Source organism: Antechinus flavipes, chromosome 3, assembly GCF_016432865.1.
Source record: "Antechinus flavipes isolate AdamAnt ecotype Samford, QLD, Australia chromosome 3, AdamAnt_v2, whole genome shotgun sequence".
Lineage (NCBI taxonomy): Eukaryota > Metazoa > Chordata > Mammalia > Dasyuromorphia > Dasyuridae > Antechinus > Antechinus flavipes.
In genome coordinates this window covers 446,915,015-446,941,419 of record NC_067400.1, presented here as the reverse complement: position 1 = coordinate 446,941,419, position 26,405 = coordinate 446,915,015, and the positions used below count along the sequence as shown (strand labels likewise).

At 34.0% G+C, this 26,405-nt stretch overlaps 1 protein-coding gene across 4 annotated transcripts in view; it reads right to left on the bottom strand.

Annotated features, from left to right (window-relative positions):
- The window catches only part of SPART (spartin), a 56,725-nt gene that overhangs the window by 16,192 nt on the left and 14,128 nt on the right, over positions 1–26,405 (bottom strand). For 3 of the 4 annotated variants that reach the window (XM_051986458.1, XM_051986457.1, XM_051986454.1), the window contains exons 4-5: positions 17,043–17,204; positions 8,643–8,766 (exon numbers count right to left, since the gene is read on the bottom strand). In XM_051986458.1, coding sequence (XP_051842418.1) covers positions 8,643–8,766; positions 17,043–17,204 — 286 coding nt within the window. The remainder of the gene's footprint in view (positions 1–8,642; positions 8,767–17,042; positions 17,205–26,405) is intronic. The other variant, XM_051986456.1, reaches the window with a different exon arrangement.

Here is a 26,405-nt window from a genome sequence, read left to right as displayed (position 1 = left end):
AGGACTTTTGCTTATCCCGGCCCCGGCTGATGCTGAGGCCTCCAGGGAGCTAATCCAGACTTCATACCCATTGTCCAGAACATGGACAAGCGCACCATCATGAAACTGACATACTATAGTGGTGAACTTTTCTGCGCAACTGAATTTTGAGATAATTTTCCATAAGCCCTCAAACTGACAGTATCAAAGGTCTTGGTCAGAGCTACAAATGTTGTATACAGACCTCTGTTCTGCTCCTGGAATTTTTCCCACATTTGTTGGGTAGTAAACACCATACTGACTATTACTTGGCCCCTTCTGAAACCATACTGGCTTTCAGGTGGATGACCTTTTTCTAGTTGTAGAGTCAGCTGAATAAGGAGGACTCTGGCAAGAATCCTGACAACAATGATTAAGAAACCCCCTGCTATTGTCACAGGATAATCTATTTCTATTCCCTTTAACTTTATAAAGATGGACAACAGAAACATTCTTGACCTCCTGGGGCATGATTTTCTCTTGCCATAACAATCTGGAAAATTTTCGTCAGCTCTTATATAAGCAATGGAACACACCCTCCTTCCCCCAAATCCAAATCTCATCTGGAATGGAATTAGCACCGGTACTTTACCATATGAAAGTAGCCTAATAGCATTCAAAATCTCTTCTTCAGTTGAAACTTCAGCTAGAAAGCAATTAGAAACTGCTATAGAAATCAATAGATTCAGCATTGATTGATGACAATCTAGTGAGTAGACTATGGAAGTGTTTAGCCACCCCTCTAGGATCTTGTCTTTATCACAAATCAGTGTGGTACCATTAGCACTAAGTTAAGATCCACTATGTAACTGGCCTATAAAAAGCCTTGGGGCTGCCATTTTTTTTTTTAATGCAAATATTCAACTTGGAGAGAATAAGGCTATGATCAGTCCAGTACTCTGCACCACACACTGCCTTGGTCACTCATATCCTCTCTGTCTCTTCTTCTTATAATTAGTCTATTAAATGCCAATATTTGCTGCAAGGTGCATCCACAAAGTTTTATTGTGTCTGGGTAAATGGAATACAGTGTTGGTAATGAGAATACAAGATATACAAGTCTTCAACAATAAATGACCATTGCTGCTGCTGTTTCTAACTCCATTCTCTCAAGGACTCTTTGCTATGTCTAGTAGTCTAAGCCTACTCAAGCATCAAGGTTACCCAGAATTATAAGCTTGTCCTCCTTTGATATATTGATGAGAAGAGTCTCCAAGTGTGGAATTTTCCTTGGATCTCATCAGGGTTCGTCATGGTGGGAACATAGGCACTGATAATGGTGGTTTGTTGTTCTCCCGCAAGTAACAATCACACTGTCACAAACCTGTCATTCACTCCCTTTGAAAGACAAGTGAGCTTGTTTAATAGATTAGCTTTGATTACAAAACCTACACCAGTTTCACAGCCCTCCCTTTCACTGTGACCACTCCAGAAAAATGTGTATCCAGCTCCTACTTCAGTAAGCTGGCCTTCATTTGCCAGCCCTATTTCTCAGAACTGCTATATGGATGTGGTACCTGTCGAGTTCTCTCACAACAAGAGCTGTCATTCTCTTTCAGGTCTACTGGATTTTGTGTTGTGTATAAGTGTACGTATATTCCATGTACCTATGGTGAGAGCAATCAACTTTTTAGAAGCCTTTGTATACTTCTAGGTCTTGACCACAGGGTGGGATCCCTGCCTGCTGTGGTAATCAGGCTAGGATTGGGTAAGCAGACAATTTTTAGTCTAGCCCCTTCCTCAGAACCAGAGGTGAGCATGAGATCCTTAAAAAGCTGCTCAGACACCTAGGAGGCTGCTGGATTCCACTGATACTTCGGGTGAGAAGCTGCCTCCCAGTGTATCTGCACCTGCTACTTCATCACCCACTGCCAGAGGGCTTTGAGGGTAGAAATGGCAAAAATGGTATGGCGATGTTTTTGATTCATGCATAAACTGAACTGAAGTGAGGCAATTGCAGTCATCAGCCTCACTCTCTCTTCTAAGGCCCCCCACTCTCTTCTAAGGCCCATTCCTCCTCCATACTTTCCCATTCATGTTGAGGGCACTATCTTCCTTTTAGTCACCCAGATTAGTAGAATAAGCCTCTTTCTTGCTTCCCTATACCCCAAACTCACAAAGTTTTCTTGATTCTACCTCCCTAATAAATCTCATTTATTTCCTTTTCTCTATTCACATAGTTACCACTTTACTTCAGGACCTCACCAGCTGATACTTAAAAACTACTGCCCCAAATTCCTAACCGGTCTCCCCAATTCCAATCTCTCCTCTCTCCTAACCATTCTCTTCACAAAATAATCTTCTTAAAGCACAAAACTGATCCTGCCACTCTCCTCTTTTCAAGTTTCAGTAGCTGCCCACTGCTTCCAGGATAAAAATATAAATTCCTCTAATTTAACATTTAAAAGCTCTTCAATAATCTGACTCCAGCTACCTTTCCTGACTTATTAAACATACTCTCTTTCATTTATTCTACAGTCAAACTGATTTGATATTAACAAAAATTTCACAAATAAGACAAGTTAGGGGCAAAAAAAGTCTAGGTTTTAGGGGATTAATACTTTAATGAGTCAATAGTGTAATATAGCAACCAAAGGCCAATTCAATTTCAGGTTGGATAAAAGAGGCACAGGATAAAATATGAGGGAAGTGATAGTTTTGCCGAGTTATTTCTTGGTCAGACACAATCAAAAGCACTATGTAAAAAAATATTACAGCTTCAGAAGTACACTGAGAAAATTCTTGATTCTGTATTTTACTTGTGATTTTTCTCTAAGATTTTATTCTGTAACTATATTCTGTATTTTATGTAACAAAGCTTTATATAATGCCTCTTCTCTGTCTCTGAGTAAAGAAGCTCATGTATGCAAAAGTTCATTCTCCTGTATTTTTGATACCACAGGCCTAAACTTTCCCACAATTAATGTTAAAGAAAAATCTTTATACTTATTACAATTGGAAGAATATCAAGTGTTCATAGGTAGGCCAAGCTAATATAATAAAAATGATAATTCCACCTAAATTAATCTAATTGTTCATTACTAATACTAATACTAATCAAACTGCCAAGAAATTAGTTTATAGAACTAAAAAACATAATAAAATTTGTTGGAAGAACAAAAGGTCAAGAATTTCAAGGGAATTAGTGGAAAAAAAAAGGCCAACAAAAGTGGCCTAGCTGTACCAGACCTAAATATATATTATAAAGCAGTGGTCATCTTTGGTGGCTAAGTGATGGATCAGTGAAACAGATTAAGTTCAGAAGACACAACAATCAATGATTATAGTAACTTAAGTGTTTGACAAAGACTTCAGCTCCTGGGATAAGAACTATTTGACAAAAATTGCTAGGAACATTGGAAAATAGTATGGCAGAAACTAGGCCTTGACTAATTCCTTACACCCTATACCAAGATAAGGTCAAAATGGGTTCATGATATTATAAGCAAATTAGGAGAACAAGGGATAGTTTTACCTCTTAGATCTATGGAGAAGGAAGGAATTATGGCCAAAGAAGAACTAGAAAACATAATGAAATGCAAAATGGATCATTTTGATAACATTAAAAAGGTTGTATAAAAATAAAACCAATGCAGCCAAGATTAGAAGGGAAGCAGAAAATTGGGAAAAAAATTTTACATCCAAGCTTTCTGATAAGGGTCTCATTTCTTTTCTTTTTAAAAAAAAAAAAAAAAAAGTTTTATTTTTTTCTGGTTATACATGTATATTAACTTTTAAAATATACATTTCTTTATGAATCATGTAAGGAGAGAAAATCAGAACAAAAGAAGAAAGTCATGAGAGAGAAAAAAATGTGAACATAGCATGTGTTGATTTACATTCAATCTCCATAGTTCTCTTTCTGGATACGATATTGTTTATCCAAAGTTTATTGGGAATGCCTTGGATCATTGAACCATTGAAAAGAAGTTTAAGTCTTTCCTACTTGATCATCATACAATCTTGCTGTTACTGTGTGTAATATATTCCTGGTTCTACTTGTTTCACTAGTATCAGTTCATGTAAATCTTTCCAGGCCTTTCTAAAATCAATTGGTTCATCATTTTTTATAGAATAATGTATTACTTGCATATGTATTCAGCCATTTTCAAATTGATAGGCATCTACTCATTTTCCAATTCTTTGCCACTACAAAAAGGGCGGCTCCACACATTTTTGCACTTGTAGGTCCTTTTCCCTCCCTTATAATTTCCTTGGAATACAGAGTATGCACAGTTTGATAGCCCTTTGAGTGTAGTTCCAAATTTCTAAAATATATAGAGAATTGATTCAAATTTATAAGAATACAAGCAATTTTCCAGATGACAAATAGTCAAAGGAAATAAATAGATAATTTTCAGGTGAAGAAGTTAAAGCTATTTCTAGTTATATGAAAAAAATATGTCACTATTGCTTAGAGAAATGCAAATTAAAACAACTCTGAGATACCACCTCACATTTCTCAGATGACAGGAAAAGATGATAAATGTTGCAGAGGATGTGGGAAGAATGGGATATTGTTGGGAGAGTTGTGAACTGACCCAACCATTCTGGAATGCAATATGAACTATGCCCCAAAAGCTATCAAACTGTGCATGCCCTTTGATCCAGCAGTGTTCCTACTGGGCCTGTATCCCAAAGAGATCTTAAAGGAGGGAAAGAACACACATGTACAAAAATGTTTGCAGCAGCCCTTTTTGTAGTGGCAAGAAACTAGAAACTGAATAGATGCTACATCCATCAGTTGGAGAATAGCTGAATAAGTTATGGTATGTGAATGTTAGGGAGTATTATTGTTCTGTAAGAAATGATCAGCAGGATGCAAAGTGAAATGGACAGAATCAGGAGATCATTATACATGGCAAAAACAAGACAATACGATGATCAATTCTGACAGATGTGGCTCTCTTCAACACTGAGATGATTTGGACCAGTTCCACTTGTGCAGTGATGAAGAGAACCATCTATACCGAGAGAGAACTGTGGGAACATAGGGTGGAAGACAACATAACATTCTCATTCTCTCTGTCATTTGCTTGCATTTTGTTTGTCTTTTTTTTTTTCTGTTTTTCTTTTTCTTCCATCTTGATCTGATTTTTCTTGCACAACCAGTTAACTATATAAATATGTATATACATATTGGGTCTAACATATATTTCAATGTGAAGTCCAGATTACCAGATTAGCCCCCTGGCGGCCTCAGAATTAGCCGGAGTCAGGATAAGCAAAAGTCCTTGGTCTTTAAGGGAAGAAGGGGGATACTGCCACAAACTCTCCACAACCTCGCTTCTCTTAGTCCACCTCCAAAGTGACTCTGGCTCATTTCACTCCACCCCCTAACCCCTCCTTACAATTCTCTTAACCCCAAGCATTGAGCTAGCATTAACTGTGAGAAGAGAAATTCCAAACATGCTAATAGCATTATTGCCCAATAGGTAATTAGCCTTAAGTGCTTGGTTGTCTAAATTCAGACACCTATTCAGAGTTTCAGCCCTTTACATTTAAACATATTTAACACATGTATTGTACTACTTGCCAGATAGGGGTGGGAGTGGGGGGCAAGAAGGGGAAAATTTGCAACAAAAAATTATTCAAGGGTCAATGGTAGAAAAATTACTCACGCAGATGCTTTGTAAATAAATAAAAAGCTTTAATTTAAAAAAAAAAGAAAAAGAAAAAAAGAAGTGATAAGCAGGATGATTTCAGAGAGGCCTGGAGAGACTTACATTGTAATATTCTCTAAAATGTAATTTTCTCTTGTTGGGGGTTTTTTGGGGGTCTCTAGAGGCAGCTTTCCGTTCAGTTCAGTTTAAATACCCCAAAAGCAGCCAGGAGTTAAAGTCCAATCATTTACTGTCTCTTTCCAAGTCTTGTCTCCTTCCTTGGGTCCGGTTAGCGAATTTCTTAGAGGCCTCTCTCTCTCCTTGGTTTCAAGAGCTCCTGCCGCTAGTCCTTTGTCTCTGCCAGCTTCAGCCTCCAGCCAGCCCAAAGGTGGAAGATGGAATGAATCTGTCTCCTCCTCCGAGAGCTTCTAGTGGGCTTGTGTGTCTGCCCTGAGAGCTTCTTGCTTATATGCTGTACACTGAGTATACACCAATCATTATATCACTAGGAAACCATTATTTGTTGTAGGACTAAATCAAATGCTAAACTAGATTTAACCATTGTCTCCTCAATTCCACTTACTTTGCATCTTGTAAGAATCCTAACATTACATGAACTGATGCTAAGTGAAGTAAGTAGAACCAAGAGAACATTGTACACAGCAACAACAAGATGATGATCAATGGAGCAATTCAGGCCAATTCCAATTGACTTGTGATGGAGAAGAGCCATTAGCATTCAGAGAAAGGACTTATGAGGACTGAATGTGGGTTACAACATAGTATTTTCATCTTTTTGTGGTTATTTGCTTGCTTTTTTTTCTTTTTTTCATTTTTTTCCCTTTTTGATCTGATTTTTTCTCTATAGCAAGATAAGCATGGAAATATGCTTAGATGAACTGCACATATTTAACCTATATTGGTTTACATGCTGTCTAGGGAAGGGAAGGAGAAAAGGAGAAAAAAAGAAAACACAAGGTTTTGTAAGGATGAATGTTGAAAATTATCTTTGTATATATTTTGAAAAATAAAGCGTTATTATAAAATAAAAAGTAGTCCAAGAAAATTGTCCTAGAGTGATAGAACATGAGGGGAAAGTAGAAATAACAAAAAATCTATTGATCACTACCTCAATGAGATCCTTTGTAGAAAACACATAGGAATATTGTTGTCAAACTTCAAAAACCCCAGATCAAAGAAAATTTTGCAAGAAACAAGAAAACAATCAATTCAAATATGCTGAAGCTACAATTAGAATTGTACAGGAGTTATTAGTAGTCACAATAAAAGACCACGAGTCCTATAATCATATCTACCAACAATCAAAAAAACTAGCCACGCAGCCAAAAATATCATATCCAGCAAAATTATCCATATCATCAAATGAGAAAAAAATGGACAATCAACAAACTTGCATATCTTCAGGATTTTTTAATCAATTAAATCTGAACTACTAGAAAATTTAACATTTAACAAAAGCCAATATCAAAGATCAATTTCAAGGAGCATGGACAAATTGTTTTATGATTTTACATGGGAGATACATACCATATGTTTAAGACTGATATTAGCAATAGGCAATAGAAAGATTGGAGCAGAGTTAAGGTAAAAATAGTAATTATGTTATACAAATGAAGTGCAAAGGGAAGTGCAGAGACAGAAGGAAAGCTAGTAGTTCTGAAAACCTATTTACACTGGGAAATGGGTTCAATACTACATATATAGCATGGAGATATAGCACTCTCCAAAATCTATAAAGAAATGAGATGGGAGGGAAAGCATGGGCAAAAGGAGAAGAAAAGGGTGAGGGAAAATGACAAGGAAGAGGTCCATGGGTGGAAGTAGGTTATTTAATATCAAGGCAAGTTCAGACACAGAATTAAAGCAAAAATTCAGCAGAGAGAGGAAAGATATGTGTGTATCTATGTGGCGGCAGGGTGTGCTAATGTGTATTTATATGTGTGTATAAATGTGTATGTATATACCTATACATGTGTACTTAAATATATCTTTAAGTACAGTCTACTAGGGGGAGGTAGAAGGTTGAAAAGGGGGAAAAAAGAATAAAGTAAAAAAGAACACAGCAGAGAACAAAAGAACAATTTACAAGAAAGTAAAGATGGACACTAATGAATATAATTTCTTCTATTAATACACACACACACACACACACACACACACACTCTTACACTCACTTTCTTGAACTGGAAATTTGTTATATATTTTGGATTCTCCCTGAACTAAGCACATGACAATATTCTCTTTTTTGTTTTATTGTATTTTGCATTCCTTCTCTGTTTTTCTTCTGTTTTTTAAACAAATAATTATATATAAAAAAGAATATATTAAGTATCTACTATGAGCTAGGCAATATATAAGGCAAAGAAATGCAAGATTAAAAAAAATTACATTCTAACAAGGGAAATGATATATATATTTACGTAAATATATATATATATATATATCTTTTAAATATAAAGTATAAATAAACAATATTTTAGGTAAGAGGAAAGGGTAGAGAGGAAGTTCTAACTGGAAAGATTAGTGTCAAGTAGGAAATAGTGTTTATACTGAAATGTGAAAAAAGCTAAAGAGTCTATCAAAACAGGCTGGCTTAGAAGAAGATTAAATTATAGTGAAAAGAGAGGCAGCTAAGTGGTACAGTGAATAGAGCACCAGCCCTGAAGTCAGGAGGACCTAGGTTCAAATCTGGCCTCAGACACTTAACATTTCCTAGCTGTGTGACTCTGGGTAAATTACTTAAGGCCCAATTGCCTTGGCAAAAAACAAAAAACCCACCAAAACCCACTAATTAAAAGAGAGGCATTTAATATTAGAAAATAATGTTTACCTAGGGCGGGTGTGTGTGTGTGAGTGCGTGCGCGTATTAACCCTCCTATTATATTAGGAAATCTTAAGCTTCTGACACATTGCATTCAAAAGTGTTCTTAGGCACCTCCACATGTTTTTCCAATTGAGAAAAGATAATTAAAAAATTTTAAAATAGCATTATCCTAGTACCTGCTAAAATATTTTGAGATACTTTCTCACTCCACTCAGGTAACACTCTCACATTTTCTTCAGGAACTGGTTGAAAGGGTACAACCTGGCTCAGATTAATTTCTTCACTCGAAGTACCTGAAACCTAAAGATGAGAAAATATTTGAGGAAATGAAAGAATTAGCCACGTAAAAAATTCAACTTCTCTAGTATTTGGAATAAGGCAAATTAAAACCAATTTCCAAGTAAGCCAACATTATATTAATAATTATAAGCATAATTTGATACTGTCAGATCATGGAGAAACAAGAACAGTATTATACTATTGGTAGATGTAAAACTGATGCAACCTTTTTGATGAGCAATACCAAAAAAAAAAGTTCAAAAATCAGTGTCTTAAATATCCTACTACATGAGTTATATATAAAACTGTCATTAAATTTTAAAAGTTCCAAATATAAAAATATAAGAACATTATTATTTCTTTAAATTTATGGAATAAAACAAATATTCCCATAACATAGTATAATAAAAAAGATGATTGTATATGAAACTGCAAATCTGTTATGTACAACTTGCTATTTTTAAATATGTTACCTAAATTTTTTTTAACTTCCCTCCCCCCATCTCAGAGATGGCTATTATTTGACACACATATACACACATATGTAAAATCATACATACTTCTGTTTGTTAGTTCGTTCTCTGGATGTACATAGCACCTTCATATATAGTTAATTTAGGTATTTTTAATAGCTCAATAATAGTATTTGCTCAAAGTTTTTCTTAAAACGATATTACTATTACTGTATACAAAATTCTCTTGGTTCTACTCATTCTGCTCTTCATTATTTTATGTGAGTCCATGATTTTCTAAGATTATAGAGCTCATTATTTCTTATTGCACAGTAATATTACATCGTAATCATATGCCACAACGTGTTCAGCCATTTCCCAATAGAAGGCATTCCATCAATTTCAAGTTTTTTTGTCATCACAAAAAGAGCTGCTATAAATATTTTAAAACATATAATTTCTTTCCTTTTTCCCTAGGTATTACTGAGTCAAAGGATATAGGCAGTTTAATATGATAACGATAAAAATCATACAAGTTCAACTTAATAACAAAACCTTATTCTCCTGTTCAAATGAATGTTGTATATTTAAACAGCTATCACAGTTAAACTTAAACATGAAGCAAATACATAATTATATACTCAACATACACCAATTATATACTATGTTAAGTGCTGAAAATACAAAGGAAAAAGAAAGTTCCACAATCTAATGGGAAAAGGTGAAACATTAAAAGAAGATAAAAAGAATGGGGAGTAGCTGGGTGGGATATGTTAAGATTAATGTTAGAAAAGAAGACTTGTATTCTATAATCATCCTGGGAGGGTTCAAAGTCATATACCCTTTTCCAAAAAATACTCCCATTTCTTCTATTACTTGACTGTTGGTCCAATTCATTGTCATTTTCACTGACTCTTCATTGCTCATATGCTAGTGGATTAACTCAAGGAGCTATTAATCATGTCAAATCTGGTAAATATTCTTTTTGATTTTTCCTACATGGATTACTAGACAAGTCTCTTTTTAAGGAGATATCCTATAATATTAATTGGACTAGAAGGCCCTATAAATTCTATTCCCACTCTCAAATCCTGTAATTCTGTGCATTGAAGATTCCCATGGTTATTTCATTTCCTCAAATATTTTCTCATCTTTAGGCTTCAGATACTTCCAATGAAGAAATTAATCTGAGCCAGATTGTACCCTTCCAACCAGTTCCAGAAGAAAATGTGAGTGGAGTGAGATCTCAGAATATTTTATCAGATACTAGAATACACGTGTGCATATGCACATATACACACATGTAAGCACACACTGACACAATATTATCCATAAACAGATGAACCTAGATCAGGGAGTTTTAAACTTTGAATCCATTGTGGCTCTTTTCATCAGTGAGGTGTTTCAGGCCAGTTCCAATGATCTTGTGACAAAGAGAGCCATCTGCACTCAAAGAGAGGGCAGTGGGAACTGAATGTGGTTCACAACATAACATTTTCACTCTTTTTGTTATTGTTTGCTTGCATTTTGTTTTCTTTCCCATTTTTCCCTTTTTGATCTGATTCTTCTTGTGTATGATAATTGTGGCAATATGTATAGAAGAACTGTACATGTTTAATCTATACTGGATTACTTGCTGTCTAAAGGAGGGAGTTGGGGAAGGGAGAGAAAAAATTTGGAGCATAAAGTTTTGCAAAGGTCAATGTTGAAAATTACCTATGTTTTGAAAATAAAAAGTTTTAATAAAAAAAATTAACTTAAGGTCCATGAACTCTAAAATTTTTTAAAACTATTTCAGCATAATTAGTTTTTTCTAAGATCTTATGTATTTTATATTTTATGCATTTAAAACTATTATTTTGAGATGGAAACCAAAGGCTTCACGAGACCTACAAAAGTGTCCATGACCCTCCCCCCACAAAAGCTAAAACTACTGACGTGGATATTACCATGGAGATGGAATCCCTATTCCATTCAGACTCTAACATTACCAGAGAGGATTTGCTGAACAAATATCTCTGACAAACCTACATCTCTTAAGTCATGCTTGTTACTGATTATCAGGGAATTTTTCTGTAACTGCAACCATCAAAGAATATTTTATGGTTGTTAACCTATACATGACAGATATTTTATTAAAGAACTATTAAAAGTTTTATTTCAGAGTATTAAGCTAACTACAGTGAAATTTTGTATTTTCTGTTATTTCAGTCAATTAAGTAACTATACATTTTCAGGTAATATAAATTCTGTGAAAATCTTGTTTTTTAACATTTTGAAAGAACAACCGTAACCATGCACACCCTTCTAAAAACTTGAGAAAGAAGAGAAAATATGGCTCATAGATATGGTATTTTTTAAATTTTCTTTTTTTGGGGGGAGGAGGGGGTAATGGTATTTGTGATTTTTTAAAATATACCTTAGGAATCTTCCCAAGATATATTAAAATTAAACAGAATACTTTCAAAAATTGTGTTATTTAGTTTAGGTTTTTTTTTTTTTTGTTAAGTATTTTGTCATATTCAGTCACTGTAACCATCTTCTTAGGTGACATTTTTACTTCTTTATATTCTACATATAAAGTAATTCTAAAGTATTAAGAGTTTCTACTCTCAGTGATGATAACAGAACACTGTAGAAATGATAACAAATCTGCTGGAGTATCTAATAGCTCTCCTTCCATTTCATTAATAAATCTTTTGGGAAGATCTTGTTTATTTAGATCTCTTACTATGCTTTTTAGGGAACCTGTTTTCCTTTGTTTTACAAAGCAGTGCTATTCTATTTCCCACCATCCTCATATACTCAAATGGATCTACTCATTAATTCAGAAGTTACCTCCAATGCCTTACCATCTGTGTGAGTTATATTCATTTTCTCCCTAAATGTCAACCACAAGAGGTCCACCTTCACTTTCTCCTGAGAGTTAATATCAATGGAGATTCTATCTACACAAATGCCGTCATTGTTATGTAATCAGCTTGTTTTTTTTTTCCTGTCATGTAAATCCTCAATGACATACTCTTCACTTTTGTTGTTTTTTTGGAATGCTTCCTTGGTTATGTATTGCAGTTTGTTCATACCCAACACGCCCTTTCCTCAACTTTCTCATCTTGCTCATTTTTAGTTTTCTGGAATTATTATTGTCTCATATATCTTGCTGCCATAAAGAAGATCTGTAAAATGTTAGGTTTTTTTTTAATTAAAAAGATAATTCTTGGGGCAGTGCATAGAGCATCAGCCCTGAAGTCAGGATGACCCGAGTTCAAATTTGGTCTCAGACACTTAAAACTTTTCTGCTTGTGTGACCTTGGGAAAATCACTTAACCCCAACTGCCTCAGCAAAAATAAATAAAGATAATTTGTTGCTAGCAACTTAATCAGTAAAAGTACTTTATAGGTAATTTCTAGCTTATTCTTTTCTTTTTCAACTCTGGGCTTACCTCATTGCGCACATATGCTTTGATTTTTTTTTTTTTTGGGGGGGGAAGGGGGGTTATAGCCCTAGTAGTGGTAGCACTGGATCGAAGAGTATGCAGAGTCATAGCTTTTCAGTCATAGTTTCAAGTTGTTTTCCGATATACTCAAAACAGTTTATAGCTGTATCTTAAGTACTTTCTAACTCATTTTTTCATTAAATGAATGTCTCAATCTGTATCACTATACCATTACTTCTTTAGCAAGAGGCAAAAGGAACATTTTTATCATCAGTTTTTTAAAGTCATCATTTGCCACTATAGTTGCCAGAGATCTGAAGTCTTTCAGAGTCATTTTCCTTTAAGTTATTGTTGTCTTTATATAAATTCTTCTTCTGGTCCTATTAATTTTATTCTTTATTGCTTACTAGTATTTCCAAATTTCTCTGAATTTATCATAATTATCATTTCATCTAGCATAGTACTAGTCTTCACATGCCATGATTTTGTTCAATCATTCTCAATTGATGGACACCCATTCTGTTTTAGTTCTTTTTTACAACAAAAAGATGCTACTACAAATTTTTTTGGTATTTATAGGTCCTTGGCTTTTGTATTTGACTTCTTTGGAAAATATATCTGCTAGTTATAGTGCTTAAATCAAAAAGGAATCAGATAGACTTTTGGGGTTGTTTCAAATTGTTTTCCACAATGGATAGCTCTAACATCTTCTTTGTCTTCTCTCAGAATCAGTACAATAATTGTTATTTTTTTCCCATTTGTCACTTTTACTAATCAGATGACTTTCATGTGGAACTAATAGTTGTTTTTAATTTATTATTATTATTTTTTGGTGATTTGGAATATTTCATTATATCATTATGTCTGAATTTGAAAACTGACTATTTATATTCTTTGGGGAATGGATTTTATTCTTAAATAGAACTCTCACATGAAAAAATTCCCTGTACAAATACAGTTTAGTGACTCTATAGTATCAGAGACAGGACCTGATCTAAGGTTTCTAATTCCAAAGCCAATTTTCTATCCAATTCAGTGTCATATGGCCTCTATTGATTTTTTTATATTTATATTAATTTTTTAGGATACATCTTCACCATGTTAATTTATTATAATTATGAGGTGGAAAAGTTTAAACTTACCAATATTACTTGGTCCTTTAATTCTTAAAAACCTTCCTCATAAAATTTCCTAAATTTAAAATCTATTACAAACTCCACATTCCTCCTACATTAGGAGCTGCCTCTGCAACCTCCTGCTCCTGCACTCCCCCCCCACAGTTTTTTACCTTTGTCATGTGTCTTTCACATAAGACACACACACACACACACACACACGCACGCACACACGCACACACACGCACGCACACACACACACACACACACTCACTTACCTAAACAAATTCTCTTCTGCTTTGTGTGGAAGTGTATTAGCAGCCTATATCCATTTATTTTTTTGCCTACATAACTCAAAGCAACAAAAAAAGCTTTGTTGTATTATTTTCTTCTGAGATTACAAAAAACAAAAGCTTCCTTGTCACTCTTCTATTCAGTAACTGTGCTACCAGATAGCCTAACCATCACAAAATAGTAAACAATCCCCCTATAACTTCAATAAATGCTTCCAAGTATAATACTGAAAACATTTTATATAATACATACTTTGAATATAAAAATGTGCAAATAAACTATTTTTTAATATATGTGTACATGCATAGTCTTCTATCAGTCTGAAAGAGATCTGGTTCCCACCCTTCAATAATACTTATAAAATAAGAAACAAAATACCCAACAATATAATAGAACAAGCTCCTGGGATATAGGTGGGTGTTAAGAGTTTCTAGCCCTTTTTTAGTAGTTTTTAGTAACATTTTTTAGTAGTTAAAATATTCAACAAATGGCTAATTTTAAAAGCAGATGATGTTTATAAATCTTTTTAAACAGAACAAGATCAGGAAAATAAAAGGAAAAGCATCTAGCTATAAAAATTTTTACTTTTTTTCCTTTGTAAAAATATGAAATCTCCCAAACTCTCCCCCCCAAAATCTGTCTTTGGATCATTAAAAAGTTTTACTATTTCCCTTTGTTAAAGATTGAATTCTTCCCCAGCTCTGGGACCCCTTCAGAAGTGTTTATCATTTGTTGATAACATTTTACTTTATTAAAAGCAAATATTTTACTGTGAACTTTCATAGTTTTTCAGAGAGAGAAGGTAGCCACGATCTAGAAAGCAAAGGAAAAAATTAAATTTTGTTTCAAATAGTAGAGACTCAGACAGATTTAATACATAAAAAATGGAAATGATTTATAATGGTTATTTTTATTATACAAAACTTTTTACTTTCTGTTATGGGCCACAACTCTGTACTTAAAACAAGGTTTCTTACAAGGTGCTAACTCAGTGAAATTGATAAGGCAATGGTTATCTAGTTTAGCATGGTGATTAATAGTTCTCTAAGTTCAGCATGATTGATTTAATCTTACAACAAACAATGATTTCCTAGTGATATCATGATTGATTTATATTCAGTGTAGAGCATATAAGCTGGGACAAACTCAATCAGATTTAGAGTCCGATTCATTCACTTCATCTCACACCACTGTGGTGGTTGGCCTTCTGTACTCCCCCCACTGGGACCAAGGCCGGTCTGAAAGGCTCTCCAGAAAGCTGGCCCGGGCCCCAGGCAAGGAGACAATAAAGAATTTGGACTTTATCCCTGGCAATTCAAGTGGTAATTATTCAACAGAAAAGAAGGTTGCTTGATGCTCCAGAGACCTCCAAAAAACCAACAAAAACACCACATCATGGCGCCTGAACGTGGGGTAGAAGATAAGAAGAATTACAAGAAGAACCAAAACTGTCCGTGAGAAGGAGCTTTCCAGAGTTAAGGAAGAAGAGCCCTGGTAAGACTTTTTTAGTCAGGGTAATTAAATGGGCCAACATGTCAAAGGGCCGAGCCAGGAGACTGATGAGAGACTTAAAAGCCTGTTCTGACCACAGTCTTCTTCTCCATTTGAAAGTTTGCCTCGATCAACACCTGCTACAATCATCCAAAAGTGATAGTGCTGCTTGCATTCCTTAGTGTACAGACTATGCTGGGGGGGGGGGGGGGGGGCAGAATAACAGCAAAAAAATAAGTACTTGTTAAGGGACAGATCAATTTTCCAAGAGCCTCCACAGCTGTGGATCATAACATCTGATGGAGTTGCAGGGCAGCCTTTGCTGACACAGATGTTGCAGACTAGGAATGAGACAAATTTTTGAGGCAGAGAGAAGAAGAGAGCAGTCAGACAACCCAATGGCCTCTCCCCATCAGAGAAGTCAGAGAACAGCAACTGCCTCTCAGTCTCCTTGTATCATCCTCTCACAAGAGGAGATCCATTCTGCAGGTCTGGGTTGCATCTCCAGCAGCAACTGGCAGGTGACTCCCATGTATTTCAGCAGCTCTCTCGTGTATTCCAACTTTCCTGTATACTATCTCCTTATTAAGAGAAGGGAAAAGTGTCCTTCCTCCCTTTTTTGTTTTGTAACTTCTGCTAACCAAAACTAATCTAAAAAAAGGTATATAATTTATATTAGAAAAAGCCTCAAAAAGTTAAATAGAAGCAGGACTGTCTTTACTGTCTGAGAGACTAACCATCCCTAGGCCAGTGTGTGCTAGTATTTCTTTACCCTACTGGGCTGTCAGTTTGACAATGTGCCTATAGTCCTATGATGAAATATATATAGTTAGAGATACAATTAAAGGCTCAATCCTTCTACTTCTGAACCAAGATATCTTTAAGACATAAATATAACACTTTAAAGGAAAGAAATACTCAAGGGAAAAAAATCTTATAAAACATCTGGAAAAGCATGTTCTTCTCCTATTGTCATTCAAAGCCTTATCTAAAATTTTAATTTTGCTTTAACCAAATTTAAATGAAAGGAAGAAATGTCAGACATTTTAATTAATTGCTAGTGATTACTTTGTAACTATAAGTGAACTCTGTTATTTTTTTAGTAAATAGAGGTGAGAATGTCAAAGATTAATGAAAATTATGTGTCACTGCAATAGGACTAAATTCCTCAAATCATTCTTTATGCCTTTCCTCAATCTATTTTAGAACATTGAGAAGCTAAATGTAAAAGTAAATATAATATTTCTTCTCCTGAAATTGTACCATTACTTCAAATTTTGTTTGCCTTAAGAGTGGTTACCATAGAAACTATTATCTGAAAGTGACTGTGAAGGCACAGTCATCCTGTGGGAATTCATAGGACAGAGGTCAAAGTACTTCCATTACCTTGTTTTCTATGTTTCTTCCTCTCAGCTTTTAATTATGTTTTTACTTCTCCATATTTTGTAACCAACTCTTTCTTGGAAACTTTTCTACAGAAACCAATCCTACTCCTTTAATTTACTTACTTTTGTCCTACTTCCTTCCTTCTGGTCACCATCCTTAATGCCCTGGTCAGAAGGGACCAATTTCCTCAAATTCTTGCTAGGATGTTCCTTCAACTGAACAAAGGGTATTCTCATTCCTCCAGGGATTTGTATTTCTTCTCTGTTTTCCCTGTTCCCGCTGGCCTAGAGAATAAAGGATCAAACTTACTGCGAACTAGCATGTAATTTCTTAACTAGTATATATTTTCTTAGCCCTTTCATTGAGCAGTAATTAATTGTGCCACATTTGTCAAAAGTAAGACAACAGGCATTACCATGGACTTTTCTGATAGGCTCAACCACGGAATGCAAGCATTAGATGTCTCTACCAGTTTGTTAGGCTTCAATTATAATCTCAGAAGGTACTGCTTTCAAATTCATGTCATCTAATACATAACCACTACATGATAAATTATTTGGGCCTGGCAAATAGTTTTTGTTCTTTGTAAAATTTCTAACAAGCCTCAAAATTCTGGTGTTTATATTACTTTCTTAGGAACAGTCATAAAACTTTATAAAGTCAACTAAAAAACAAATCTCACCCCAAGACAACTTCATGAAAGCTTTTTAACAAATAAAATTATATACTTTGAAATTTTAATTGAGTAATCTCCAATATTGAGAACAAGGTACTTAGAAATGGAAATATATCTATTCAAATATATCAAATGTAGTTATATCAAATATCTAAGGTACATAATATACTTTAGAATTCAGAAAACTTATTCATTTAAAACATGTTATCTTTTAGATTTAATAGCAACATGAAAAGAACACTAAAATGGTACTAATCTAAATTGTAGATATTTGAAAATTTGTTTCTACCTAATAATAAGAATATTTCCCCAAAACAGATTAAATGATGCTATAAACTAGTCCAATAAATAAGGAATAAACCAAAATTACAGGTAAGAGCCAAATTTGTTATTCAGTTTCCTGCATGATAAAGATGAAAAACAGAAAAAGGAACAGGTAATAATAAGGATATGTGTCACTGAAAAGAGAAATTTAAGTGAATTTAGGATAAGGTTTCAGTTACCTCTCTTCTGATTAATCGATATATGATTAGAATCTGAGCAATCTATCAACATATTAATCCAATTGTTTTCTCTGTCATCTAATACCTAATATAGTAAACTTAATACCAATGACAAAGAAATTAAAGCAATAATTAGGAGCTATTTGGCTCAACTGTATGGCAGCAAGTCTAACAATCTAAGATGAATCTTTACAAAAAAATTAATTGGCCAGATTAACAGAAGAGGAAATAAATTACTTAAATAGTCCCATTTTAGACAAAGAAACTGGAACAAGCCATTAATGAACTCCCTAAGAAAAAAATTTCCTGAGCTAGATGGGATCACAAGTGAATTCTACCAAACATTTAAAGAACAATTTCAATACTATGTAAACTATTTGGAAAAATAGTTAAAGAAGAATTACTGCTAAATTCCTTCTATGACACAAATATGGCACTGATACTTTAAATCAGGAAAAGCAAAAACAGAGAAAGAAAATTACAGTCCAATCTCCCTAATAAATATTTGATCCTAAATTTTTAAATAATAATAGCAAGATTATAGCAATTTACCAGCAGGACAATACATTACAACCACGTGGGATTTATACCAGGAATGCAGGGTTGGTTAGTATTAGGAAAACTATTTATCATAATTGACCATATCAATAACAAAGCCAACAAAAAATCATAATCTCAATAGATGCAAAAAAGTTTTTGACAAAATATAGTACCCATTCTTATTAAAAACACTAGAGAGCATAGGGATAAAGGGAGCTTTCCTTAAAATAATAAGCAGTATCTACTTAAAACCAACAATAAGCATTATTTATAATGGAGAAAAGTTGGATGTATTCCGAATAAGATCAGGGGTGAAACAAGGATGATGCCCATTATCCACAGTATTATTCAATATTGTATTAGAAATGTTGGCTTTAACAATAAGAAAAAGAAATGAAAGGAATTAGAATAAGCAATGGGAAAATAAAACTATCACTTTTTGCAGATGATTTGATGATATACTTAGAAAATCCTAGAAAATCATCCAAAAATCTACTGGAAACAACAGTTTTAGCAAAGTTGCAGGATATAAAATAAACTCATACAAATATATTTCTTTATATTACTGACAAAGTCCATCAGCAAGGTATAGAAAGAGAAATTTCATTTAAAATTACTGTACACTAAATAAAATACTTGGGGGTGTTATATTATAAGACCCTCTCCTTGTAAAATACCTGCCAAAACAAACCTAGGAACTACGGGACATAATTACAAAACACTTCTCACACAAATAAAGTCAAATCTAAACAATTAGAAAAATATCAACTGCTCATTTTGGCTAAATTGGTCTACTTCTTCAGTGCCATACTAATCAAACTACCAAAAAAAATTTTTATAGAACTAGAAAAAATAATAACAAAATTCATCTGGAAGAATGAAAGATCAAGAATATCAAGGGAATTAATGAAAAAAAAATACAAAGAATGGTGGCTTAGCAGTACTAAACCTAAAACTATAGTATAAAGCAGCAGTCATCAAAACCATTTAGTATTGGCTAAAAAAAAAAAGTGGTGGATCAGTGGAATAGATTAGATACACAAGACACAATAATCAAGGTCTATAATAATCTAGTATTTGATAACCCCCCCAACTCTAGGTTCTGGAATAAGAACTCACTATTTGGACAAAAATTGCTGGGAAAACTGGAAAATAATGTCAGAAACTTGGCATAGACCTACATTACACCTCATACTAAAATAAGGTCAAAACGGGTATATGATTGGGCAAAAAGGAGGATGCCATAAACAAATTAGGAGAACAAATAGTAAGTTATCTATCAGATCTTTGGAGAAGAAAGGAATTTTTGACCAAACAAGAATTAGAGAATGTTATGAAAGGCAAAATGGACGATTTTGATTAATTACATTAAATTAAAACATTTCTGCACAAACCAACAGAAATAAGATTAAAAGGGAAGTACAAAGCTGGAAAAAAATCTTTACAACCAGTATTTCTGATAAAGGCCTTCTAAACTATATAAAGAACTGTAAAATTTATAAGAATACAAGTCATTCCCCAATTAATAAAGTCAAAGGATATGAACAATTTTCAGAAGACGACATTAAAGCCATCTATGTAGTCATATGAAAAAATGCTCTAAATCTTAAAACAACTCTGAGGTACCACTACACATTTCTCAGATTGGTTAAAATGACAGGAAAAGATAATGATAAATGTTGGAGGGGATATAGGAAACCTGGGACACTAATGTATTGTTGGTGGTGTTGTGAAACTGATCTAACCATGCTGGAGAATAATCTGGAACTATGCCCAAAGGGCTATCAAACTGTACATACTCTTTGATCCAGCAGTGCCATTGCTGGGTCTGTATTCCAAGGAAATCATAAAAGAGTGTAAAGGACCCACATGTGCAAAAATATTTATAGCAATTCTTTTTGTGGTAGCAAAGAACTGGAAAATTAATAGATGCCAATCAATTGGGAAATGGCTAAATAAACTGGTAATATATTTTTGTTTTATAAAAAATGATGAACAAGCAGATTTCAGAAAGGCCTGGTAAGATTTACATGAACTGATACTGAGCAAAAAAAGCAGAACCAGGAATACATTATACCCAATAACAGCAAGAATGTGTGATGATCGACTTATGAAAGATTTAGTTCTTCTCAGTGGTTCAATGAACCAAAGCAATCTCAATATACTCTGAACAGAAAATGCTTCAGGGAAAAAAAAAAAAAAAAACCAACACAAAAAACTGTTCTTAGTCTCCTAAGTCTACCAAATATCAATAATAATTTTACCTGTAAAATATTGATACTTTTAATCATAACAGGATTAATTGCTCTATATTAAATGATTAAGGACCGTTGTAACTGAATTCTTATGTTTGCTTTTTCTGCTTCCTTTATTGATGTTGGATTTGTTTTTGTTTTTGTTTTTTTGTGGGGTGCGGTCAGTATTTATGCCTGTAGCATCTTTTAAATTCTTCTAACCTGCTGAGGAGTTAGAAAGTAAATAGCCGAGTTTATTGGCATTGTGAGCAAAATGGGAATGAGTATACTCCAAAGGACTATCTTATGAATAAAGTGCAAAGAACAGTATATCAGATGGGTTTTGTTACATCTATTTTTATTGTTTAAGCCTTTTTGTTTATTTTCAAATGAGTGTTGCATTTTGCTATACTTTGGATGGATGAGGTGGCACTTCTAATTTACAATTTTGGACAGCTTGTTTTTTGCATCCCTCACGCTGAAATAGGTCAAGACTATAATGTGCATTTTTCTAAAATTATGTTATGGATATTCAAACTAAACTCAAAAAGGTACTAAAAAATTCTTTCATAGTCATCTGAAATGTACCCAACCAAAAAGTATTGATATTAGTTATGTTATTAGCCATTCCACTTGACTCTTGATGCTCCTGTTTCCATTACAGGAACTAGTGTAAGGAATCTGTGTCATGTCAACTTCTCTGTTTAACTGTTGATAGGAGGTCTTGAGCTTTTACAATAATACATGCAGTTTAATTTTTCCTATTTGCCTGCTATGGGAAATATAATTTTCTGGCATCAAAAATATATATCAGAAACCAGTATGAGTTGCTCCAATGTTGGCCTTACTATTCAACCAATTGTAAGGGTCCGCTAAATGGGCAAGCACAGTGCAACAGGAGATTTGAGTGGCCCGGAAGTAATTTTCTGTGGTTAGGGTCTGCCCCACAGGCAGGACTGTCATATTGAGATAGCTGTGTAATGGGAGATAGCTCCCTCTCTGATTGGCTGTGTATGTGTGTGTGACCTCAAAGACCCTTTTTAAACCCACTGCAGCGGGAGGTCACTCTCTTTATCCGGGGGTAGCTGAGGCGAGTGGATGGATAGCCAAGAGAGGTAAGGAGCTTGACAGTAAACACATGGATCTTCAGGTGTTCACTCGGGAGTTAATAAGTCAGAGCATTATGTGAGCATGTATAATAAAGGCTTTAAGTAGGCACATGGCTGTTCTTCAGCACGCTATCAGTTATTAAAGTACAATTCAAGAAATCATAGCCAGAGATCTCTGAAGACCTCAGAGGAGGCAACCAGGTAGAATAAGTTGACACTGCAAAGGGCAGTGGCCAGGGGTTCTCTGATGCCCTGGGAATTAGGAGAGCCTGGCAATGTGAAATACTGAGTAATGTTAGGGCTTTCGCAAATGAAGTGATTGCTCAGGGTTAACTAATAAACGATATTTTACAACCAATAAATAAATAATTACTGAATATTTAATATATACCTAGTTTTAAAGAGTGTAATTATTTCCAATGCATAGAAATATACTTTATTGAAAATATGCGAGTCCACTTAATTGGACAAATTCTATCTAGTAGGAGTACAATAAGAGTAGGTATTAATCAAAATGCAACTAGATAAAAAGCAATTCAATAGAGTCCTCGTTTTTTTGGCTGTTACTATCAAGAATGAAGATGAAAGAAAAAAGGTAAACTGTCTGTTACACAGACCCCCATTGAAAGAAATGGACTATGGTAATCATAACTCCTTAGAAAGATTTGAAAAAAAAAAAAAAAGTGTTGGATAAGAAACAATTCTTTTGTTCCTTTGTCATCAACAGGTGTCCTTCTTTCTCTGATATCAGAAATGATTTGTGGCTATCACTACACTGCAACCATCTTTTTTATGTATCTTTGTTAATAGATTGTTTATATAAACACACACACACACACATACAAGTCGGGTGTTCCAAAAGTCAACCCAGTTTTAAGCTAAGTTTGTAAGGAAAATAAGTCATTTAACAATGACTAGTCTACGAAATGTGGAAACTAAATCAGTAATGTCAAATGACTTATCCACTTTTGTATCATTATTAAATAATGAAAAATGGAAGTTGAATCAGACATCCTGATTCTGGATCTTCTAAGCTCTCTGCTTCAATACTATCTTTCATTTGATGTTAATAAGATTTGTATATGTAGTATAAAACAAAGGTGATTTGGGCACAGAATGACATCTGTTACCAGACAAGTCACAGAATCACAGAATAATGATAGAACTTTTTATTTGGAGTTCATTGGTCTAATCCAATCCATAACTGAAGAATGAGATAAAGAGAATATGCTGGCAAGTGGCATCCAGAGCAGAATGATGTAGACAGATTTTTCTAGGCCAATGTAAAAGTATGATTTAGTCAAAGGGAGGCCAGGATTATTATCTAGAAAGGTCAAGAGGATTACTCTAGTTGTGAGAAGTTCATTCTATGTTAGATTTAATCTAGAATTAGGAAGTATGCTATTCACTCATGAAAAAATTACATTTTTATATGTAGGAAGAGTATATCTAACTGGAACCACAAAGTTTACACAAGTTAAAAAGCAATAGCAATTGGCTAACCTAAATATGTGGTACTGAGCATATGTATAATAGTTCAGAAAATAAGACATCAAAGAATCTCAGAATTGAAAGAAATGACATCTGGTCCAACCCACATCTTTAAAAAATCATAACTATTTGTATCCAGCCTCTTATTCAAAGACCTGTAGCCATAGGTAATGCATAAACTTCTAATATGAGTCGAAACTCAGTATATCAAGTGTGCTCTGATTGTGGCACAGTCTAGTACTTACTATACTGGCTGGCTATAGAAAATACATTTTAAAAGTCCACAAAGATAAAGGTGCAGGGGCACAAAAAATGTTTAAGTTATAGTGACTTTGTTGTTGTAGCAAAGAAATGACAACAGATTTTCATCAATTGGCAAATGGCTGAACAAATTATGACACACAAATGTAGGAAATGCTATTATACTTGAAGAAATGATCCAAGGAAGGATTTCAGGGAAACCTAAGAAGACCTGCATGAACTGATGCAAAGTAAAGTGAACAGACCAAGTAGGAATATCATTGAGTTGAAGTTTAGTGTAAAAATTTAGTGATCTTTTAGTTATAGTTCTAAATTGTTTTTCATAAAATTTGCCTCAGAATGCTACCCAAATACATTTGTATAATAACAATACCGTGAAGGAAAAAACAATTGTGACAGATTTAAGAATTCTGATCAATGTTCTGATTGATCACAACTCTAAAAGACTAATTATGCTTTCCCATCTCTTGGCAAAGAAATGAGAGAGTAAAGTTTCAGAATGAAACATATATTTGCTGACATGGCCAATGTGTGGAATTGTTTGGCATGACTACACTTATTTGTTACAACAGAGTACCCTCTGTTGGTAGGCAGGAGGGAGGGAGGATGGGTATGATGGTGATGAAGGAGGAAAAAAAAGAAAACATATCAATGAATTATTTTTTTTTAAATACATAGAAAAGAACAGAAGGAAATTAAAGACTGTGTATAGCATTAGGAAAACAAAATAATATAATAAACTTAAAAACCTGGAAAACAATTCTCAGGTATAGAGGAAGAAGTTAAAAGATGTTGGAGGGGATATGGGAAAAATGAGACATTACTGCACTGTTGGTGGAGTTGTAAACTAATTCAACCACTCTGTAGAGCAATTTGGAACTCTGTCCACAGGGTTATAAAACTGTTGTGTGTGCCCATTGACCAAGCAAAACCACTACTAAATTTATATCCAAAAAGGGATAAAAACCAAAAAGACAAAGAACCTATGTGTAGAAATATATAACAGTTCTTTTCTGTGGGACAAGGGATTAGAAATTGGGCATCATTTGGAAAATGGCTGAATAAATTGTGGTTATGTGATTATAATGGAATACTATAATGCTATAAGAAATGATGAGCAGAATGATCTCAGAAAAACCTAGAGACATTCTTATAAGCTGGCACAAAGTGAAATATACAAAGTGAAGTGTACAAAGTAACAATAATATTGTAAGATGATCTGTTAATGACTTAGCTATTCTCGGCAATATAAATAGTCTAAAGATGAAAAATGCTATACATACCTGCAAGCTTACTTTTTAAACTTTTATTTTTCTTGAGATTGAGGGGGAGAGGGGGGTTGGTTATTGCTTTTTCCCCACAACATGACTATCATGAAATGTTTTGCATGATTGCACAGGAATAACCTATGTCAAATTGCTTACCTTCTGAATGAGGCAGGATAGAGGAAGAAAGAGAATCTGGAATTCAACGTTTTAAAAATGAATGTTAAAAATTGTTTTATAACATGAAACTGGGGACAAATTAAAAACTAACTAAATAAAAAAATTTTTATGAACTTGAGTAATTAGAAAAATCATTTTGTATTTTGATAGAGAGACAGGTTTGGAAGAAGGAAATAATGAAGTCAGGTACAGATATGGTGAGTTTGAGAGGTCAAACTGATAGTTATTGATATGGAATTAAGTCAGGGGACAGATTAGAACTGGATATATATATTATATATATATGCATATATATATCTGAGAGTTATATTCACAGAGATAATTAAATTCATAGAAGCTGATGAAATCATCATGTGAAAGGTTATATAGAGAACAGAAGAAATCCTAGCGCAGTCTTGAGGTTCTATAGATGGGGATATTATATGGATTATGAGCCAGCAAAGGAAATTTTCTTCCTTATATATTATCTATGATATCGAATTATATATACATATATGTTATATTATTGTTATATATATTATATTACTACATACTAGTATATGTTATATATTATCTAATTCTTCTTTCTCCTCACAGTTAAGTAGTTAATTAAAATCCTTCCCTCTCTCCTTTTTCATTTACTTGATTTAATTTTTTTTCGTTGCTTAAAAAAAAGATTCTTTACCCTGTTTTCTTCTTTAATTCTTTTGCCCTTTTGTTTGTTCTGTTTTTATTCTATGATTTGAAATCTTTATACTTATTTATTCCTTCTTTAATCTTTTTGTGATCTTTATGAAAAAAAATTCTAAAATATCAACTCTGAGTTATTTTCTTGTAACTCTTACCCCTTCCTCCTATTTTTTTGCCTTTGGAGGTTTACTCTTAGAAGTAGCAATCACTCTTAGAAGTCGAAGACTAATCACTCCTTGAAAAGTAGTGCAGCTATAGGGCAGCTAGGTGGCGCAGTGGATAGAGTACCAGCCCTAAAGTCAGGTGGACCTGAGTTCAAATTTGACCTCAGACACTTAGCATTTCCTAGCTGTGTGATCCTGGGCAAGTTACTTAACCCCAATTGCCTCAGCAGAAAAAAAAAAAAAGGTAGTACAGTCCTCATGGTAGAAATCTGCCTGAATTTCTGATAGTTCAGTCCACTTCTACCTCTAGGCTTCCCCAAGACATATACAAAGCAATCTCTTCTTTAGGTCTACTGTCCTACCTTCCCATTCTGGATTCTGGTTGTATCTAAG